The following is a 21,308-nucleotide window of genomic DNA, read 5'->3' as shown; positions in this document are numbered from 1 at the left end:
CCGGGAGGATTTTCAGGAGTATTCCGGGGGGATTTTCCCGAGTATTCCGGGGGGATTTTTTCGGGGAGTCCGGGGGGATTTTCCCGGGGATTCCGAGGGGATATTCCCGGGGAATTCCGGGGGGATTTTCTCCGGGATTCCGGGGGGATTTTCCAGGGGTTTCAGCGAGGAATTTCCCGGGGAATTCCCGGTGGATTTTCCAGGGGATTCCGGGTGGATTTTCTCGGGGATTCCGGGGGGATTTTCCCGAGTATTCCGGGGGGAATTTTTCGGGGAGTCCGGAGGGATTTTCCCGGGGTATCCGGGGTGATTTTACGAGGAATTCCGGGGGGATTTTCCCGAGTGTTCCGGGGGGATTTCCTCGGGGATTACGGGATGATTTTCTCGGGCAATTCCGGGGGATGTTCTCGGGTATTCCGGGGCCATTATCTCGGTGATTCCGGGGAGATTTTCTCGGGGATTCCGAGATTATTTTCCCGGGGAATTCATGGGGATTTTCCCGGGGATTCCGGGGGGATATTCGCGGGGATTCCGGGGGATTTTCTCGGAGATTCCGGGGGGGGGATTTTCATGGGGATTCCGGGGTATTTTCTCCTGGATTCCGGGGAATTTTCCGTGGATTCCTGGGGGATTTTGCCGAGTATTTCGGGAGAATTTTCTCGGGGATTCCGGGGTGATTTTCCTGGGAAATTCCGGGGGATTTTCTCGGGGATTCCCGGGGGATTTTCCCGAGTATTCCGGGGGATTTTTTCGGGGAGTCCGGAGGGATTTTCCCGGGGATTCCAGGGGGATTTTACGAGGAATTCCGGGGGATTTTCTCGGGGATTCCGGGGTGATTTTCCCGGGAAATTCCGGGGGATTTTCTCGGGGATTCCGGGGGGATTTTCCCGAGTATTCCGGGGGGATTTTTTCGGGGAGTCCGGAGGGATTTTCCCGGGGATTCCAGGGGGATTTTACGAGGAATTCCGGGGGATTTTCCCGGGGATTCCGGGGGGATATTCCCGCGGAATTCCGGGGGATTTTCCCGGGGATTCCGGGGGGATTTTCTCGGCGATACCGGGGGGATATTCTCGGGGATTCCGGGATGATTTTCCCGGGGAATTCCAGGGGATTATTCCGGCGATTCCGGGGGGATTTTCTCGGGGATTCCGGGGGGATTTTCCAGGAGATGCCGGGGGGATTATCCCGGGGAATTCTAGGGGATTTTCTCGGGGATTCCGGGGGGATTTTCCCGGGAATTCCGGGGGGATTTTCCAGGGGATTTCGTGGGGATTATGCCGGGGAGTCTGGGGCTATTTTCGCGGGGATTCCGGGAGGTTTTTCTCGGGGATTCCGGGGAGATTTTCCCGCGGAATTCCGGGGGGATTTTCTCGGGGAGTCCGGGGAGATTTGCCCGGGGATTCCGGGGGGATTTTCCGGGGGATTTTCTCGGGGATTCCGGCTGGATTTTCCAGGGGATTCCGGGCATATTTTCTCGGGGATTCCGGGGGGATTATCCCGGGGATTCCGGGGGGATTTTCCCGGGGTTTCCGGGGCGATTTCCTCGGGGATTCCGGAGGGATTTTCCCAGGGAATTCCTGGAAGAATTTCTCGGGTTTTCCGGGGCGATTTTCCCGGGGAATCCGGGGGGATTTTCTCGGGGATTCCGGGGGGATTTTCCCGAGTATTCCGGGGGGATTTTCACGTGGATTCCGGGGGGATTTTCTCGAGGATTTCGGGAGGATTTTGTCGGGGATTTCCGGGGGATTTTCTCGTGGATTCCGGGGGGATTTTCCCGAGTATTTCGGGGGGGGGTTTCTCGGGGATTCCGTGGGGATTTCCCCGGGGATTCCGGGGGGATTTTCCCGAGTATTCCGGGAGGATTTTGTCGGGGATTTCCGGGGGATTTTCTCGTGGATTCCGGGACGATTTTCCCGAGGAATTCCGGGGGGATTTTCTCGGGGATTCCGGGGGGATTTTCCCGGGGAATTCCGGGGGGATTTTCCCGGGGATTCCGGGGGGATTTTCCAGGGGATTCCGGGGGGATTTTCTCGGGGATTCCGGGGGGATTTTCTGGGGATTCTGGGGGAATTTTCCAGGGGATTCGGGGCCGATTTTCGCGGGGATTCTGGGGGGATTTTCCCTGGGATTGCGGGGGGATTTTCCCTGGTAATTCCAGGGGATTTTCCCGGGGATCTCGGGGTGAGTATCCCGGGGATTCGGGGGGCATTTTCCGGGGATTCCGGGGGGATTTTGTCGGGGATTCCGGGGGGATTTTCCAGGGGATTCCGGGCATATTTTCCCGAGTATTACGGGCGAATTTTCTCGGGGATTCCGGGGAGATTTTCTTGGGGATTCCGGGGGGGCTTTCACGGGGATTTCTGGGGGATTTTCGCCTGGATTCCGGGGGGATTTTCTCGCGGATTCCGGGGGGATTTTCCCGGGGATTCCGGGAGGAATTTCTCGGGGAGTCCGGGGGGATTTTCCAGGGGAACTCCGGGGGATTTTCTCGGGGATTCCGGGGGGATTTTCCATCGGACTCCGGGTTGATTTTCCCGGGGACTCCGGGGGATTTTCTCGGGGATTCCGGGGGGATTTTCCCGGGGATTTTCTCTCGGATTTTTTTCCCCAATTTTTCAAGCATTTTTTCCCGCAATTTTCGTGGATTTTTCCCAAATTTTCCCCATTTCTCACTGATTTTTTTCCCCATTTCTCAATGATTTTTGCCCCAATTTATCAAAGATTTTTTTCCCCATTTCTCACTGATGTTTTTCCCCATTTTCCCCCCATTTCTCACTGATTTTTATCCCCCATTTTTCAATGATTTTTCCCCATTTCTCTCTGATTTTTTCCCCATTTCACCATGATGTTTTCCCCATTTCTCACTGATTTTTCCGTTGATTTTTCATGGATTTTTCCACCCATTTTTCGTGGATTTTTTTCCCCATTTTTCCCCATTTCTCACTGATTTTTTCCCCCATTTATCACTCCTTTTTCCCCATTTTTCCCCATTTCTCACTGATTTTTTCCGCCATTTTTCATGGATGTTTCCCCCAATTTTCATGGATATTTCCTGATTTTCCCCCCCATTTCTCACTGATATTTGCCCCCATTTCTCTCTGAATTATTCCCCCCATTTTTCATGCATTTTCCCGCCCATTAATCACTGATTTTTTCCCCATTTCTCACCGACTTTTCCCCCCATTTCTCACTGATTTTTATCCCCCACTTCTGACTGATTTTTCCCAATTTTTCGTTGATCTTTTTCCCCATTCCTCACCGATTTTTCCCCCATTTCTCTCTGATTTTTCCATCATTTTTCATGGTTTTTCCCCCCCATTTCTCACTGATTTTACCCCATTTCTCACTGATTTTTTTAATGTTTGTATTTCTATTTCTATTTATGTTTATATTTATATTTATTGTTATTGTCTTGCATGTTTATGTTTATGTTTATGTTTATGTTTATGTTTATGTCTATATCTATGCAGGTTTACGTTTGTGCATGTTTATGTCTATGTTTATATTTATGCATCTTTATTTTTATGCCGGCGAACGCGGGCAGGCGTTTTATGTAGACGCCTATCCGCCGGGGTCCTAGAGAACCCGCCATCTTGAGCGTGTCCGCACTCTCAAAATGGCGGCTCGGGCGGCACCCCGCCTGACCTTCCCAAAATGGCGGCAGAAAGGGCGGGAAAAAATCAGGACCCCGGTGTGTAGGCATAAGATGCCTGATTAAATGGCCGACGCCGATCCGCTCGCCGCCAATTTTCCCGGACGTTTCAGAGCGTGCCGACAACGGCCGCGCGGTCCGCGGTGCCGCGGGCGTGAGGGCGCCGGCGGGCGCGGGCAGGCGTTTTATGTAAACGCCTATCCGCCGGGGTCCTAGAGAGGCCGCCATCTTGAGCGTGTCCGCACTCTCAAAATGGCGGCTCGGGCGGCACCCCGCCTGACCTTCCCAAAATGGCGGCAGAAAGGGCGGGAAAAAATCAGGACCCCGGTGTGTAGGCATAAGATGCCTGATTACATCGCCGACGCCGATCCGCTCGCCGCCAATTTTCCCGGATATTTCAGAGCGTGCCGACAACGGCCGCGCGGTCCGCGGTGCCGCGGGCGTGAGGGCGCCGGCGGGCGCGGGCAGGCGTTTTATGTAGACGCCTATCCGCCGGGGTCCTAGAGAACCCGCCATCTTGAGCGTGTCCGCACTCTCAAAATGGCGGCTCGGGCGGCACCCCGCCTGACCTTCCCAAAATGGCGGCAGAAAGGGCGGGAAAAAATCAGGACCCCGGTGTGTAGGCATAAGATGCCTGATTAAATCGCCGACGCCGATCCACTCGCCGCCAATTTTCCCGGACGTGTCAGAGTGTGCCGACAACGGCCGCGCGGTCCGCGGTGCCGCGGGCGTGAGGGCGCCGGCGGGCGCGGGCAGGCGTTTTATGTAAACGCCTATCCGCCGGGGTCCTAGAGAGGCCGCCATCTTGAGCGCTGCCGCAGGGCTGGGTCCCGGCCCGCGGGCCCTTCCGCCATCCTGAGAGGGGCACGGTGCAGTACCCGCCCGTGTCCACACGGCGGCAGCACTGCCGCCCAACTCAGCCCGGCACTGCCGCCCTGTCAGGGACAGACAGAGAAGGGAGAGAGTTCCAAGCACCAGAGTCCCCACCCGTCATAAAATCCTCTCAATGAACGCCCCAAAAAAACCCCGACCCAAACTAAAAATGCCCTGCCTCTGACCAAATGAAAAAAAAACCCCTTTTATATATAGAAATCATCTATTTTTTAATATTTAATTTATAGTCATAATCTAGACATATTTCATATATTCAATTTAATTGCTATTCTATTTATCATATATACAATATTATTTTATTATTCATTATATACATAGATTTATATTACTAATGTTATTTCTATTTTATCTATATCCATCTATATTTGTAGGTTCATAGTTTTTAATATTATTTCTTTAAAAGCTCTGCCTCTAACCAAATAGAAACAAAAAACTCGATTATTTTAAATTCTATTTGAATATATTTTTCTATTTAGTTTTCATATTTATATCTGTAGATTTATATGTCTATATTGTGTATCCTATATTTATATACTATTTAATGTAGTTTTTACTAGTATATTAATATACTATATGCTATTTACATTCTATTATAACATACTATTTAATATAACATATTAAAATCGATAAATTATTTCTATTACATACTACATACATGTATTTTATATTTATATTTATTTCTATAGATTTATACTTACATATATATATGCATATATAGTTATAATAATTTTATGTCAGTATCTATTTTTGCATATTTGTATATTTTTGCCTATATTATTTATATTCTTTATTAAAAACCCTCCTCTAACCAAATAAAAAACAATAAAAAATTCCTTTTAAAGTCTAAATATTTATATATTTCTATTTTCATAACAAAATATAATGTAATGTAATATATTTATATATTGGTTTCTTATATTTGCTTCTATATTTTTATTCTTTATCTTTTCTTTTCTATTTACAGTATCTATAAAAAAACCCTACCTCTATCCAAACACAAACCAATAAAACATTCCTTTTAGACTATATTTAGCTGTTTTTTAAGGTTCTGTTTTTCATGCATTCTACACCCACCCCTCCCTCTCAATGTTCTGGCACCCACCATGACCCCCCCCCATGCCCGACTCACCTGCTCCTCCAGCGCAGCCCGGCTCCCTTTCCCAGGGACCTTGGGGTGCCCCAAACCACGTCGGAGCCCCCCTCAGCCTTTTTTCCTCACCCCAAAGAAGGCACAGAACGACTCCAACTGCCCTGGACAGCAGCAGGGCACTTGACTGCAACCCCTCCCATGTGTCCATCCCACAGAAAGTGACTCTGCTGACACCAGAAAAGGGAGGGCAGTCCCCACAAGGGTTGAAGTTCCTCCCCAGCCCTGCAGACACAGGGGACAAGGGGCAGAAAGGAGGAGGGGCAGCAGAGAGGACAAGGGAAGAAAATCAACATCAAGGTGCACGATGAAATGGAACCCCCCCTAAAAAAAAAAAAAGAAGAAGAAAAATGAAAACGAAAAACAACCAAAAAACGAAAAGAAACCCCTGGCATGCTGGATGGGCAGCACAAGAGGGAGGGATTAAAAATGAACAGGGACAGTGTCCTGGTTTTGGGCAAATTTGGGGGAAAACCTCCAGAAGGAGCCCCCAGACAGCAAACCCCACGACTCCTCCCCCCCACCCCACCGGGTTCGGGAAGAATTTCCTCGGAGAAGAGTGGGAGAAAAAAACCTCTTTATTTAACAAGCAAGACACTCCCCAGCACAGGGAAAAAAGACAACGCCAGCTGACAAAAAACTCTTTCACCGTTCTGAAGGGATGACGAGTTCAGTCTCTCTGGCGAGTGGTCGCTCAGTTATCAGTCTCTGGCGCTTGGGAATGGCTGCTGCAGGTGACAGAGTGTAGACTCCCGGTGTTTCTTGGGGTTTCCCAGGTCCCCGTCCGGAACAGGTTCAGATGGTATCCAGGAGAGGGAGGGGACGGGGTGGAAGAGAAAACAGTCCAGGGAAAAAGTTGGACTGCCTAGCTGAACTAACTAATGAGAAAAAAGCAAGGGCAAAGCGAAGGAAAGAAAAAGAGGCAGAAGCAAGCAAGCAGGCAAGCAAGCAGGCAAGCAGGCAAGCAAGCAAGCAGGCAAGCAAGCAAACCGAGCTAAAACCTCTCCTAAACATAGACCATGGGGGAGGTGAGCCGGCTGATAACAAGACAAAACAAAGCTTCACTCTCAGAGTCAGTCCTGGAAGCACAGGACATAATACCAAACATAATCAGGACACATGATTGGAGATAGAAACACCATAACATCACCCTAGGACAGACAGTGACCGGGACACAAGGATCCCACGGGAAACAACGGCACAGGGAGCACCACAGAGGCACAGAGAAGGACGGAGAAAAGACAGAGAGTGCCAAACACACAGCAAGGACTGAGGGGTACCATGACAAAGAGGGAACCCAGGAGCCAGAGAGGAAGCGAGCACAGCCCGTGCGGGGCGGGCAAAGACGGGCAAGGAGCAGCACAGGCACGGAGACAGAGAGGCACGGCCAGCAGGACAGAGGCTCACCAGGAGAGGGGCACAGGAAGGGAGGAGCACCGGGCAGCGCTCCTTTAGGACAAGAATATTCACACACACAAGCAATTCCCTCATTTGCACCTCATTCTTATTTCACACCCCCCCCCCCCCCCCCCCCCCCCAATAAAAAATTCAGCTCATAGCACAGGCAGCTCTGGCTTTTCCCTGCACAGTATTTCTACCAAGGCCCTGGGCACAGCACACGGTAGCGAGTCACCTGAATCAATCCTGATTTACATTTCAAAGCTTCTCCTTCTGGCACTGCACCTTCTCAGACCCGGGCTGCCATGTTCCACTCCCCTCATGGCCACATTCAAGAACAACTGTTGCCATTCTGCAGAGAATTCCCAATACGGCTCACGTATTATCAGTGGGCAGAAAACTCTTTGGGCTTCAGTTCCACCTCTCACCTGTTCCACGTGGAGGGAGGACAGGCATTTGTCACACATCACAGCAGCAGTGATGGATCAAGGTTTTTTTTTTTTGATTGAATAAAAGGGTAAGAAAAAACAAACCAGGTCTCATACAAATGTCTTGAAACACCATTAAAGCTTTTTAAACCCAAGGAGACCATCGTGATTCCTGACTTCAGTCTTCTATCCATACTGGTTTTGGCATCATGAAATCAATCAGAGTCTTTTAAGAAATACTAAATCATCATGACTAAACCCCGGGCTCCTGGTCATTTGCACTTACAGCCCCTTGTAGGAAGCTCTCCAGCCTTTTTTTCCCATCCTACGTTGGACAGAGGATGGCTGTGAACCGCACGCCTCCGCACAAACAGTCCTGCCGGTTCCTCAAAAAGTTTAAAATGCCTGTGATAAAAATGATAGAAAGTAATACTGCCTCTCAGACTGTGCAAGAAATGGGAAGTTGGACTTTCAATGTCCCACTGAGAGATGCCGAATAAAAGCTTCCCCATGAGCTCGCACAGAGTAGTAACATTTCTTGGACGAAACTAAACTAAGATTTTTTTTTTGACCAAACAAGATAGGTCTGTATGAGAACAGCTCAGGAGGCTTTCAGGGCTCGCAGTGATGCTGGCAGAGCACAGAACGTTAAAGATGAAGTCTTAACTCCCTGAATTAATGCCCTGTGGTAGCCAAATCTTTTTGCAAAGACACATAAGACTTGCTTCTCCTTGTTTCCGAGTTCCCAAGCCGTCCTGTAATTCGTCACCTGCACTAGTGCAGACCAATCTGCCGTGGGCAAGGAACAGATCCGGCTCCTGAGCTCCAAGCCACGTGTCCCCGATGGAAACCCAAGTCAGGAATACAAAAACACCTGTGGAAGAAAGACGAGAGAAAAATCAGAAGACACAGATATTCTTCTATTCCCACACAGAAATACCGAGCCAAGCTGTTTACCTCTGGGACTCTGTTTTCAAACAGCTCCCCAACTCTGTTCCTAGATGGAAAACGTGGAGTGGCTTTGCCCATGCAAAGCCAATGAGCCTCCTCACAAGAAGGAACAAACCAGTTTCCTGCTAAATCAGACACCTGGAAATCTCACCTGTCACATGCTGTCATGGACCAGCAAGAGGGATCAGCATCCAGGCCCACGTGGACTTGTTCATTCCTGGCTTCTAATGCAGCAGGGACAACAGCACTGAAGGGAAATGATCACGTCTTCATTTAAAGAGAACCCAACTTCTTCATCAAAGCCATCACTGTCCTCGAGCAGGACATCCACCATATCCAGGACATCTAATAAGTGAAGAAAAACATCAAAGCAAGAATCCAGACTAACAGGAAAAACAACAGACGTAGAATGCAACACTCCAGGAATACAAGGCATCTTTTTAATTCTTTTTAATTAAAAAAAAAAAATTAAAAAAAAGGATGAAAGCCACATTTGTCACACAATACAACGTTAAGTGCAACCCCTAAATTACAGCTGAACCTTCACTCTGCCTTTCAATGCTGCTGTCCAGCACGGAGCAGCTGTGGCTGCTCCTGGATCCCTGGATGTGTCCAAAGCCAGGCTGGACACTGGGGCTTGGAGCAGCCCGGGCTACTGAAAGGTGTCCCTGTTCATGGCAGGGCTGGAACTGGATGAGATTTAAGGAGCCTTGCCGGCCAAACCATTCTGGGATTCCATGACTCTGTCAACAGTCCCAGGCAGAAGGGCTAGATTTCCATTTGAGTTCAAAAACGCTGCTGCAAGAGCATGAAGAGAGATTTCAAATACCGTTCAAGTGGCACAGCCACGGCAGAAATTACTTTCAGAGGTAAAGCGGCAACTTGGCAATTCCACTTCGACTTCTGATACCAAGAACACGTGGAGAGCTGAATCCTGGAGGGCCCTTACTTAACAGGATTGCCAGAGTTATCCATCCCCAGTTTGCTGATTAGGGCTAGAAAGTGTATCCCCAAGTCATGGAGTTGGGATGTTGACAGGTTACCACATACCATCAATGTGAGAGACGGGGATGCTGATGTTATCAGAGTCCTGTTTAAACAGAGCCACCTGGAGCGTGCTGGCTGCCTGAACCAGGTCTGCTGCCTTGTCAGTGTAGGGACAGGGGTTGGTCACCAGCTTCAGCAGGATCTGTCAGCAAAGGTGGGGAGAAAGGTAAGTGCACCTGCTGGCTGGCAAGTGCAGGGGAACCACACGGTACTGAGAACGACCACGTGCTGAAAGCTGGGCAGCTTTTATGAGGACAACTTCCATAGCACTTCTGCAGGATTCTGTCTACAGTTCCTGCTCTACAGGCCACACTGATGGAAAAACAAAAACCCACCACAACTTGGCACCTAGATTGCGACCACACACCGAGTACCTGGGCAGACCACAGCGGAGGCAAAGCACTGGGCATTCAACATCCTGAAGAGTAAACAGCAAGTGTCACCTTTCCTTGTCAAGGACCACCATCTACTGAGCTCTGATAATGTCGGCACCTAAAGAGGAGATCAAAGCTACCCACACCTACACCACTCTACCCTTACACCAACAATGCTGTAATAACAGCTGATCTTTTTGGATTTCATTTTCCTACAAATCATTTGGCTGCCCTCCCACTGAACACAAGAAGGATGCCACCTCCGTATAAAGAATCCCAAACAAGGCTTTTCTCAGAATTCATTCGCTGGTCTTTGACAGGTTTCTCAACAATAGCAACAAGACCTCCAGTTTCCACTAACACTATTCTTTGCATTTTTTTATCCAGCTGATTTGAACACCGTTACCTTTTCCAAAAACTGAATCACTGCTTCCTTCTGGTCTTCTTTTGTATTATCCAAGTGCTCCAGCCAAATTGAAAGCTCCTTCCACGTGTACTCAAAAGCTCCACTGTCACGTAAAACCTGTCCAGGAAACAAAGGAGGAGGTGTGTAAATAAACCTCAAAACACCTAAAATACAAAACCCCGAGGGATGCAGATCTTTTTCTATAGTTACCTTCATGCTTCCTTCTTTTAGGAACGAAAAGAAGAGCAGGTTGATGAGGAGTCGTATCTGCCGCTCTCCTCACCCTCAGTTCAAGAGGCTCATTGGGGGACTTCAGCTGCATAGTGGACAATAAAAATCCTACTTCTGTAATTTTTGGAAAGCAGGTTATACTGCTTTCAGAGGGCCGTACAGCTTTCTATCATCACAGGCAGTTAAAAAAAAAAAAAAAAAGCACCTTCAAAATAGCCTGTAGGGGAGTTTTAGAAAACTACCGATGAAACAGAGGAAAATCATTGCTAAATTAAACCTGAATCAGGCTACTTGTACTTAAAGCAATCAGGCAGACGGATGAACAGTCACATAAATGAGCAGTGGGCTGTGACCACAGCAAGGTCCAGAGAGAAGTGCAAGTTGCTGGGGGTGGTGAGGAAGACCAACAAGTCCCACACCCTAGAGACAGGCTTTGACGTGCCTAGAAACTTCCCCCCGCTTTCCTGCTCTCCAAATTCAGGCCCTGACTGCGAGCACCCAAACTCGGTGACCCCGAGCTCCAGCTCTACAAGCAAGAAAGGAGGAGGGAGAAGAGGAAGGAATCCGAGTGACACCAGGGTTCAGCTCCCTCCCCCTAAGGCCCAGCAAGAGAGGAAACCTTGCCCAGCTTGCCAACCCTGGCACCTACGTTGGACGACTGCAATTACACAGGATGAATCTGTGCCTTTGCTCCTCTCCACACATCAAATACAAGGAAGCCATCACAACTCATTTGTTCTACAGTTACTCCGTGTACAACACCAGCAGCTCTAAAAATAACTGCTGCTCACATCAATCTGACAGGGGAATTCATTTAAAGCAAGAAAACATGAAGGAAAAAGGATTCATTATAATATAAGCGACTATTTTTGGCAGGGTCTGGAAACAGAAATGCACCTGCAGCTCTCACAAAACCGGGCAGGAACAGAATGTGAAATCCAAAAACGAGCCTTCAGTTACATGGCACTGTGCAGAAAAGTAAGTCCTTACCATCTATTCTTAGCAGCCTTTCTGCTGACGGAACTGCCCCAACTTCCCTGTTCCTGCTTTCCCTTCAGAGAAAATGCAAAGGACTGAAGTGGAAAGTGGACACAGGAACAAGTCAAGCAGTCCATGTTCCCACCTGGCAAAAGAATCCAAAACCATCAGAAAAACGGCACATTTTGAGCAGCTTTCGGTTGAGACATTCATTGCTGGGAGACCAAGTGAACCTGCCTTTAATCCCTTGCAAGGATCAAGGGCCACTAAACCCTAATTCAGTCACTGTAACTGGATTTTTTTCTTGGCAGGACAGTCTGCTTGCATTTATTCCTTATTCCTAGGGGTAAATCTCTACCCCTCCTTAGGTAACTAAAGGATGTCCTCTTTGAATAAGGTGCTAAAAACAGCAGCCTCTGGTGTCTGGTGGACTTCGAGCTGACCAGCTTTTTCTCAAAAGTCAAATAACTAATTTAAATATGCGGAGGGGGATGCTAATTTTCAAGACAAAAAGTCCTCCTTGCATCAAAGCTGGGATCAGACAATAACAGAGAGGACTACTCTGCAGGGCCAGAGGAAACCGGAGAAGACTTATGAAAGGCTAGAGTGCTGAAGTACAGATTAAAGAAACACTGATAAAAAGTAAAAATCCAAAGTAATATCTTCTTGATCAATGTCAAGACCTTTGCAGGCACCAACTGCACTGATTTATTACAGTATCAGAATTCATTCAGCCTCGGGGGGGTGCGTAAACACGACAGACATTTTCTTTGCTCTTTCATCAACTGCTGCAGTGAAGTCCGTTCACAGCATTGATTTCTGTCAAATATTTCGTTACTAGCCGGTTATCTGACAGCAAATTTCAACAAGAGGCACAGGAAAGGAGACTGGTGACCACACAATCCTGCAGCAAAGGTAACTGCTTCCAGAAAAAATCGTACGATCCTGAAATTTCAGGCCAGTGGGATAGAGTGAATATCCTGATATTTCAATTCCAAAGCTTACCTTAATGGTCTCGAGCTCCGGGGCTTGGAGGGGGGGTCGGTTCGGAAGGGCCGCCTCCGGAGGAGGGGATCCCGGGGGGAGTCAGGGGCCCGGGGAGGGGGGCGAGGCGGAGGGAGAGGAAAAAGAGGAAGATGAGGAGGAGGAAGAAGGGGGAGAGGGTTTGAGAGGAGGGGAAGCCCAAATCCGTGCTGTGTGCGGAGCTCCGACAGCACGCTGCAGCCCGCAGCTCACTGTGAGCACGGGGCAGAGGAGGCGATTTCTGGGCATTCAATCACCCTGAGGCGGGCCCGGCACCGCCCCTGCAGCACCGTCCCCGGCACAGCTCGGTACCGCTCCGGGATCACCCGGCCCCGCCCGGTCCCGTCCCCGGGAGCTCCGTGCCCCGCCTCGCCAAGCCCCGGCTCCGCCCCGAGCCTGCCCGGGCTGCGCCGGGACCATCGCTGGCGGCCCCGCCCCTCTTCCCCGGGCCGAAGCGGGCTGAAGGAGATGTCCGCACGATTGGAAACGCCGCCGAAAATCGCACCCGTGGGATCGGTGTCGGCGTCGTGCGCAGGCATCCCACTAGAGCGAGCGGGCTCCTTGCTGTGCCACCCTCCTTTTGCAGCCAGAGTTAGAAGGTCGGGGGCGCGACACCCGAGCCGCCATCTTGGGAGAGGCAGGCGCGCAGTACCGCGCTCTGCCCACAGGGTGGCGCTTGGGAGACAGGCAAGGGATGGAATCAAGGAGTGTCCCAATCCTTGAGGAAATCCCCCGGAATGAACGCCCCAAAAAACCCCGACCAGAACTGACAAACCTCCTGCCTCTGTATGAGTGCAAAGGGTGTGCAAGGAGTGTGCAAATAGTGTGCATTAGCAATCGATCGGCAGGCATTAGCAATCGATTGCCGATATAATCGATCGGCAGGCATTAGCAATCGATCGCCGATCTAATCGATCGGCAGGCGCGATCAATCGATCGCCGATACAATCGATCGACAGGCATGAGCAATCGATCGCCGATCTAATCGATCGGCAGGCATGAGCAATCGATCGCCGATCTAATCGATCGGCAGGCATGAGCAATCGATCGCCGATATAATCGATCGGCAGGCATTAGCAATCGATCGCCGATATAATCGATCGGCAGGCGCGATCAATCGATCGCCGATATAATCGATCGGCAGGCATTAGCAATCGATTGCCGAGCTAATCGATCGGCAGACATGACCAATCGATCACCGAGCTGGTCGATCGGCAGTCGCGATCAATCGATCACCAAGCTAATCGATCAGCACGCATTAGCTATCGATCGCCGATCTGTTTTCCGCCATTTTTCTTGGTTTTTTTTCCCCCATTTCTCACTGATTTTCCCCTCGGTTTCTCACTGATTTTTTCGCCATTTTCCCCCATTTCTCACTGATTTTTCCCCCATTTTTCATGGATTTTCCCCCCAATTTTCATGGATTTTTTCACTATTTCCCCCCCCCCTTTCTCACTGATTTTTTCCCTCATTTTTCATGGATTTTCCCTCCATTTCTCACTGCTTTTTCCCCCACTTTTCATGGACTTTTCCCCCCATTTTTATTTTATTCTCCCCCGTACTACCATCCCATTTCCCCCAAGTTCCCCTTTTCCCCCCCATTTTTATTTTATTCCCCCCATACTCCCCTCATCCCATTTCCCCCAAATTCCCTTTTTTCCCCCATTTTTATTTCCCCCCACATATTTATTTATATTTTATATATTTATATTTGCATATATTTAGATATGCATATATATTTATAATTTTATGTCTGTATATATTTAAACCCGTGAGCTGGCAGAACACTGGTCATAGGCATGTCCACTGGAGAAGAGAACCAGAAGTGTAGGCAGAAAGAAAAGAAATTATAGCAACCTTTCATTACAAATTTTAAATGGATTCTCAGTGTGTGTATGTATCAGTTGTTTTCCTTCTGCTTTATTGTTCTACAACATCCAGAATGGCCTGGCCTCGTCAGAGATGTCATCCCATGGCATGCACAGAAAAAATTGGAGTAATGGGGCTGAATCCTTGCAGCTAGCACTGAAACCGGTAGGAACTGGTGTGGGATCCTAAACACTAAAGCCATATGAGAGCTGCAGCTGGAACTAATTGTTTACAGCTATTTTCTATACAAGGAAAAGTTGTGAGATGTAAAAGGGGATGACAATTTTATATAGAAAAATGTACAAATAAACCTACGGGACAAGTACTTCATCGGTGCACTATTTTGACGGGACTTAATGATTTTTATACCAGCTTCAGTGAACATCTGGTTTTTGAACTGGGAATCAAAGACCTCCAATACTAAATTGCATTTATTTTCCAGAAAAGTGGCATGTTTGTGGGTAAAACCTCGATTGCACCCCTGAAAGCCAACTGAGAACCTGCTTTAGACAGTGCAGAACCAACAGGCCATCAACTGGAGTCTGGTTTTAATAGCTATATAAAAAATAATGAACGATTTACAGGTCTCTCTCTAGTCAGAACCTAGAAGTCTGTAGAAAGGTGCTGTACAATATATAAACATTTACACCCAGTACATCCATACACTGCGTAGCATTCCAAGGCCACATGGCTAAGTCTGATACAGGAAGTACAGATACAAGGTCTCTGGAAGGAAAAGTCACACACAGGTAAGACATTATCAGGTCACATGAACATATAGAAAAATAGAGAGGAGTTGATGTCAGGGAAATTATTTCAGTGAGGCTAATTCATCTGGAATTGAAGGACTGGGTTTGTCGCTGTACTCAGTGGTCAGGGCGAGTGCACACAGCTCAACATAAACCAACCTCTGGGGAAGAACACAGGGCAGTATCTACACAGGCTACTTCAGAGTATTAAATATTTCACAGTCGTATTCCACCCAGGGAGTATTTGTACGTGTTACCCTACACAGCAAACCCAGAGTCAGTGGCTCACCCAGTGTCAAGCAGGTGAGCACAGTTCAGAGCTGCTTTAAAAGCCTTTTGAATTCCCAAAGTCTTTGTTTAAAAGCTGTTTGAGCAGTCAGCTGTACTTGTGAAGAATTCCACTCAGAACTGCCTCACTGTGCTTTGTTAGCCTTTAAAAACATTTTATATTTCAAAGCCAAAACCAGATATTCACTTGCAAAGAGTAAATCCTGCTTGTATTTTAAGTTAGTAAAGCTCAATCATTTACTCTTCTTTCTCCAGCAAACTGGACCAAGGGCCTCCTTTTACCACTTTTCTGCATTCATGAAAAATCTCAGATATCAGGAAATAATCACTAAAACTGTGAATAAAATAAAACTCCTGTTTCTGTTGTTCTTACAGCCGTAGGACTGATATGTCAGTAGGTTCTGGTGGTAACATCTCTCAGCCCAAACCACAGATGGTGTTTCTCCTGTATGCTGTTTGTCATTAACACTCCTTGATCGCATATTCATAGTATATAGGGGAGAGTTCTAAAATATACAGGCAAGACCTTCACTGAAAAAGCTGCTCTGCCAGCTGAGTCCATCCTAAGGTCAGTTCTTGCCTCTACAGAGGGGAAAAAAACCCAATTCCTAACTAGCATTAAATAATTAAAGATGGGACTTCAGTATCAGTTCCCCATCGAGGCTGAGGGTATCATGGTGCCACGAGTTAAACCAAAGGAATTGTGCTATTTCACAGAACCCAGAATTTTCCTTCCTCTCACAGATGTTTGCAACCCAAATCTCTGTGAATCAAGGAGCTAAAACGATTTTGCTGTGTCAGAAAAAGCAAAATTGCCTAATTTTGTCAAGTACCATATTTAGCTACAGGGTTTGGTATTAGTTATTAAAATTCCAGGAAATGTAGGAACTGAGCAGCATCAGCAGCTCACCTGCTGCCCTGGAACTGACAGAACAAACTTGCCTGTGTTCTCCCTGACCCAGAAAGAACATGTGGGTTTCCTGATGTAAACGTGCAACATGCTCTAGAGAAAACACCCACTTCAGCCCAAACCTGCCTTGTGTGTGACTGGAATCCAGGTGCGTAGGATTAGATTGACTGAATACAGTAGATAGCTTGGCACAAGAACAGGAAGTGAGCCAGGATCACATTGGCAATAGAGGCATTAAATAACTTTGTTCAGAGTTCACAATTCTCGGGGAAGCTGCAGCAGACGTGGCCTGTGAAGGGACACGGGGACAGCAGCTCATGGAAGGGTTTCACTGAAGCAATCTGAAAGGTCCTTCATGGAGCTTAGATAATTTAAGAACAAATCAAATACTTTCCCCCCTCTAACCAGTTACTGAGTAGGGGGGGGGAAAAAGACAACTGTGTGAGAAGAACCAATGCTTTAAATTACCCTTACTGGAAAATTGATCAAAATATGTTCTAAAAAATAGTGTCTGTCAGTCAGTCACACCCGTTTTCCAGGCACCCCCACTTCTGGGGTGCCCTTACAGTCACTGGGGACCCTCCAAGGCCCTGGAGTTATCACTGTTTTCCTTACTGAAGAATTCCTCTCAGGCTGGGAAGTTCCATCTTTGGTTTCATTGGGCAGCTCCACGTGTCTCTCTCCATGGTGTCTGTTCAGCCTAAAAGCTTCCCCTGTTTCCACTCTCTTTTGTTTCTCCATGGAAAGCAGTGGGATATTGGAAAGGCTGGAGGTTTTGAATCTGCTGGGACCTGCGTCTTCAGAGCTGGACTTGGTTAATAAATCATCCTCAGAGGCATTTCTCCTGGAGTCCCTGAAGGGAAGGTTATTCCCACCAAATGCAGGGTAATGTTGGTCTGCAGAGCACCCTTCTGTCTTTCCTGGGGTCTTCTGCTTCATCTCTTTCCTTGTGACTTCTGGTTTACCATTCCCACCTTTCAACTGCTCAACAGTTACTTTATCACCACAGGATGTTCTACCTTGGATCCTTCCCACTGTTTCTGCGCTTCCTGGCTTGCCAAGATGCATCTGGGGACTTTCTGACCTTCCTCGATTTCCACTGGAAGACTCCTTGTTGTCACTGTTCTTCATCCCTATTTCTTTCATTGTACTCTTGCTCTTGGAACTGTCAGAATTATGTGAGAGATTGTTTTTCTCACGATCCCCTTTCCTGGGGCTGTGGAATCCCATGTGAGGGTATCGTTCAGCAGCCCCCGACTTTGCTGGACTGGCAGATCTGCCCCTTCTGATCTCTGCTTCTGAACTACCTCTAGTGATTCCAAACCCAGGACTCGAGGGACATTCCCATCTCTTCTTTGCTCTCTGGGGAGAAGACTGAGGCTTCCTCTCACACTGGTTTTCAGTTAAAGTGCTTATCTTGTCAGGCACAGTGTTCTCTGCTTGTTCCAATTTCTCAGACAGCTGAACTCTGGTTAAAGCTTCTCCTGGTACTGCTAAATAACACACTTCAGATGGGGAAGCAGAATGGGAAGATGAAGATAATAATGGTGACTGTTCTTCATATACTACATTTGATGAAGCAGGATTGTGGCTATCCCAATCACCTGGAAGCAAATGGCAAGAGATTTGATTAAATACACAAAAAGTGATCAGCAGTACTGAGTTCAATTCAAAACACATTACAGAGTGGCATATTTTCAAAGCTTTATTTAGCCAGATTTCTGTATTGTGTTGTTCTACCACAACCTTGAGGATGTGATTTTGGAAAAAAAATCTAGTGCTCAGAATGCTTGATCCCTGCAGGACTGACACAGTCTTGAATCAAAACAATTTTAGAGCCTACACAGCAAAAATTCAAATTACAAAGTCCCTGACCTACGTTGTTTAATAAAACCAAATGAACTAGAACTGTTATGCTTAAAGAAATCTGAAACAGTGAAAAGTTGGGGTTATTCATAGCTTTGCACTTTAAAAATAGGAAGAGATGAAACAAGACATGCAGATTTACCAAGTCTTTAAGGAAAAACCAAAAAAAGCACTGAAAGCCCTTAATGTTGCTCAGGTTTCACGTAGGGACACAGACTGGAAGGAGCCAAACCTGAAGGAGGAAGAGAAAAAGCCCAGAAGTACATACCAAAAAAAAAAAAAAAAAAAAAAAAAAAAATCACAGAGTACAGCAAGCAAGATTTCAATCAGAAATGTGGGATTAACAGCAAGGCAAAAGGAAGTAAATCCTTCCCCACTCCACCTCTTCCTTCACCTCATCCCAGGCTCCACTCTAGACAGGCCTGAACATGTTCCAGAGGTTCCCTGTTGTCTGATTTGGTTTCTCCCTCAAGTTCAGGGAATTTCTTTGACCAGCAGGGCCAGGAGTGATGCTCAGGACCCTTTTCTAGTTCTCGGAAGGAAAGAAATTGAGACAGTTCTGAGCAGATTTTACCCGTTGAGTGAATGCCAGTAAGTGACAGAATACACAAAGTATTTGACAGCTCAAACTGTGTGTTTGGGATTTTGAAAGGATAAACTCGGAGTTGGTCACTGACTGAAAAACTCCTTATCAGAAAAAGTGACCCTACAACTTAGGAAGTTTAAACATCAGCACCTTGGTGTCAGCATCACAGGTTATAAAGACTGAAATGCAATTGCAATGAATTTGCAATCTTGGGATTGAGTCAGACCCAAAGTCATCAGTTCTGAGCTCAGTTGAATCAAACTGAATCTCTTTGGAGAGTAAAGTTGTCCCTTTCCTGCTTCCTGAAGTTTTGGCTTTGAAAAACAAAGCGTTTCATCATTTAGAAGGCTAAAACCAGAAGTAAATATGTACAGAAACAAACTTTTAACAATATTGTAGCACAGAGAATTTTCGTCAAAATTAAAAGGCAATTAGGGTTAATTAGCATATTTTTATAGAAAAACTTGATTAGCCTGAACAGAGCCGAAAAACTAATTAGAAATATGGAATAATTTCAGATTGCACAATACTACTACGTACTAGTCATGCGTTAATTTTACCCCAAATAGTTCTTGTATTTGAAAATAGATATTTTAATTTTCAATTTTTATATTTTGATTTTTAATGTAATTCAATAACGAATGCACAGCTGCCACAAAGGCAACTGACAACTATTGCATCAGAACAAGCAGCAGAATCTCCTTATCCTACTTCCTTGCCTTGCGCCCTCAACACAAAAAAGCCCTTGAGAAAACGTACTGTGATCTGGTATCAGTCCAGTCCCTGGTCTCAGGAGCAGCAAAACTTTATTTCCTCCAGACTGAATCAGCTCAATGGCTCGTGTGTGAGTGATTCCTTGGGTAGGTTCTCCATTAATTTCCACAATTTGGTCACCAACCTGAGGAAAAAAGAGCACCAGATTAGTCCTTGGCAATCTCTGACACTGTGAACTGGTTTTTAATTTAGAAAGAAAAAATAAGAGGCAGATGTTTCTGTTTTCCTTCTCATGCTAAAATCCAGTGGGCATTAGTGACACTGTTCCTAATGGATGGCAAGCAGCATTGTGACCCCAGCGTCAGGGGGTTCAGAGGTGCACAGAGGAAAAGATTCCAGAGATCTTAACCACATCTTTTATTTATTTACAAGTAATCAAGCTTGAATGTATGCAGAACGTGCTTGAATGTATTTTCATTCTGGATGACGATGTGGAAGTAGCGCATGGATCAACCACATCACACCTGTCTGAGGTCACCCTATCCAGGGGAGGACACAGCACCTTCCCTACACCCACTGCGGAGCTGAACACCACACAAACGGGTTTGATGCAGGGAAAGAAATTGTAATTTCAGGTTGGAGATATCACTAGTGAGGTCTCAGAGCCAGTAAACAACTCTCACAGGTACCAGGCAGGTAATTTCAGCTTGCGCTAACTTCCCTGGCTGCTGGAAAGGCGCTGGAATAGCATATCCCAAAAAGAGCTCTCTATTAGGGGAAATTGGAAAGAGAAATGAGAAAAGAGAGGGGGAGCCTATCTGGCACTGTACACAGGAGCCAACAGATGTCACTGATGTGTAACATTAGCAGCTTAAAGAGGCTTCCTGGGCTTTGTTGAAGTCACTCTGTTAAAGAAGGTCACTGCTGGCTCCTCACGGACAGGCAGGGACAGGGACACATCAGGACAGCTCAGCTAGCTGGATGAGGAATTCCATCTCACATTGCTAAAGTACATCCAGAAAGCAGTACCACACGGATGACAAGAAATGAAAAGTGTGAATAACCTCAGGCTGGGCAAGCTCAGCCCATCTGTGCTCTGGGCTGGGCTGGGGATTTGGCACATGCCAACACCGTGAGAGGATTAGTGTCAAGGATAGACCCCCAAGGATCATCCAGTCCAACTCCTGGCTCTGCACAGCACACCCCAACAATCCCATCCTGTGCCTGAAAGTGTTGTCCAAACACTCTTTGAGCTGTGGCAGCCTTGGGGTTATGACCATTCCCTGGGTAGGTAGCCTGTTCCACTGCGTGACCACCCTCAGAGGGAAGAGCCTTTTCCCGATATCCAACCTAACTCTCCCCTGACACAGCTCCAGCCGTTTCCCCAGGGCCTGCCACTGCCCCTCACGAGGAAGCTGCAGACCCCGGTGAGGTCTGGCCTTCTGTTCCTCTTCTCTGGACTGAACAATTTTTTGCTTGTTTTGGCTGCAAGGGACGGCATCTCATGGGCACCTGGCTCACCTCCACGCTCCAGCCTCTGAAAATCCAACTCAGGGCAGTAGCCGCATGGCCTCACCTACCATCATTACTTCTGTTGTACCCTTGTACTTTGCTTTTATTACAATACTTGAGAGTGAATTCCTTAAACAAAGGCAACATAGCATTTAGGGGAAAATCAGGATTGCATCTCCAGAAACGGCACAGAACAGCAGCAGCGCAATGTACACACAAACATTCCTTAAAAATTAACTGACTTGGACAGTGATTCTCCTCCCAGTTCTCTGGTCCACTGTGCCA

The 21,308-nt window shown here is 47.3% G+C and overlaps 2 protein-coding genes across 13 annotated transcripts in view; both read right to left on the bottom strand.

The window, feature by feature from the left end:
- Positions 1-6,253: 6,253 nt before the first annotated feature.
- LOC148220959 (nucleolar pre-ribosomal-associated protein 1-like) lies at positions 6,254-13,180 on the bottom strand. Of its 9 annotated transcripts, none has more exons than XM_088180484.1 (8): positions 11,178-12,505; positions 10,508-10,613; positions 10,298-10,414; positions 9,521-9,659; positions 8,622-8,815; positions 8,289-8,393; positions 7,806-7,924; positions 6,254-7,519 (listed from the first exon to the last, which is right to left on the bottom strand). In XM_088180484.1, exons 2-5 carry the CDS (start codon positions 10,511-10,513, stop codon positions 8,682-8,684), a joined length of 396 nt encoding a protein of 131 aa, XP_088036610.1. In that variant the 5' UTR covers positions 10,514-10,613; positions 11,178-12,505; the 3' UTR covers positions 6,254-7,519; positions 7,806-7,924; positions 8,289-8,393; positions 8,622-8,681. The 9 variants fall into 9 exon arrangements, 8 of the variants coding, with proteins under 8 accessions (XP_088036610.1, XP_088036613.1, XP_088036611.1 ...); XM_088180487.1 differs by having other exon boundaries at positions 6,254-7,443; XM_088180485.1 differs by having other exon boundaries at positions 11,519-12,505.
- A 1,749-nt stretch (positions 13,181-14,929) lies between these two features.
- The window catches only part of MAGI3 (membrane associated guanylate kinase, WW and PDZ domain containing 3), a 55,780-nt gene continuing 49,401 nt past the window's right edge, over positions 14,930-21,308 (bottom strand). For 3 of the 4 annotated variants that reach the window (XM_014893261.2, XM_088180477.1, XM_088180478.1), the window contains 2 exons: positions 19,557-19,695; positions 14,930-17,949 (listed from right to left, as the gene is read on the bottom strand). In XM_014893261.2, coding sequence (XP_014748747.1) covers positions 16,868-17,949; positions 19,557-19,695 — 1,221 coding nt within the window. In that variant the 3' untranslated portion in view covers positions 14,930-16,867. Of the gene's footprint in view, positions 17,950-18,353; positions 18,444-19,556; positions 19,696-21,308 lie in introns of all 4 variants that reach the window. The other variant, XM_014893262.2, reaches the window with a different exon arrangement.

This window comes from Sturnus vulgaris, chromosome 29 (assembly GCF_052056855.1).
Source record: "Sturnus vulgaris isolate bStuVul1 chromosome 29, bStuVul1.hap1, whole genome shotgun sequence".
Lineage (NCBI taxonomy): Eukaryota > Metazoa > Chordata > Aves > Passeriformes > Sturnidae > Sturnus > Sturnus vulgaris.
The sequence above is the reverse complement of the archived record's forward strand: the minus strand, read 5'-3'. Positions and strand labels throughout refer to the sequence as shown.

What these genes read in the sequence shown, in the direction of transcription:
- LOC148220959 (XM_088180482.1), bottom strand. An exon ending in TGATTCAGTTTTTGGAAAAG is followed by an intron (nt 9,660 to 10,297) that starts GTAACGGTGTTC and finishes CTTTGCTGACAG; the next exon opens with ATCCTGCTGAAGCTGGTGAC. An exon ending in CCCCGTCTCTCACATTGATG is followed by an intron (nt 8,816 to 9,520) that starts GTATGTGGTAAC and finishes TTCACTTATTAG; the next exon opens with ATGTCCTGGATATGGTGGAT.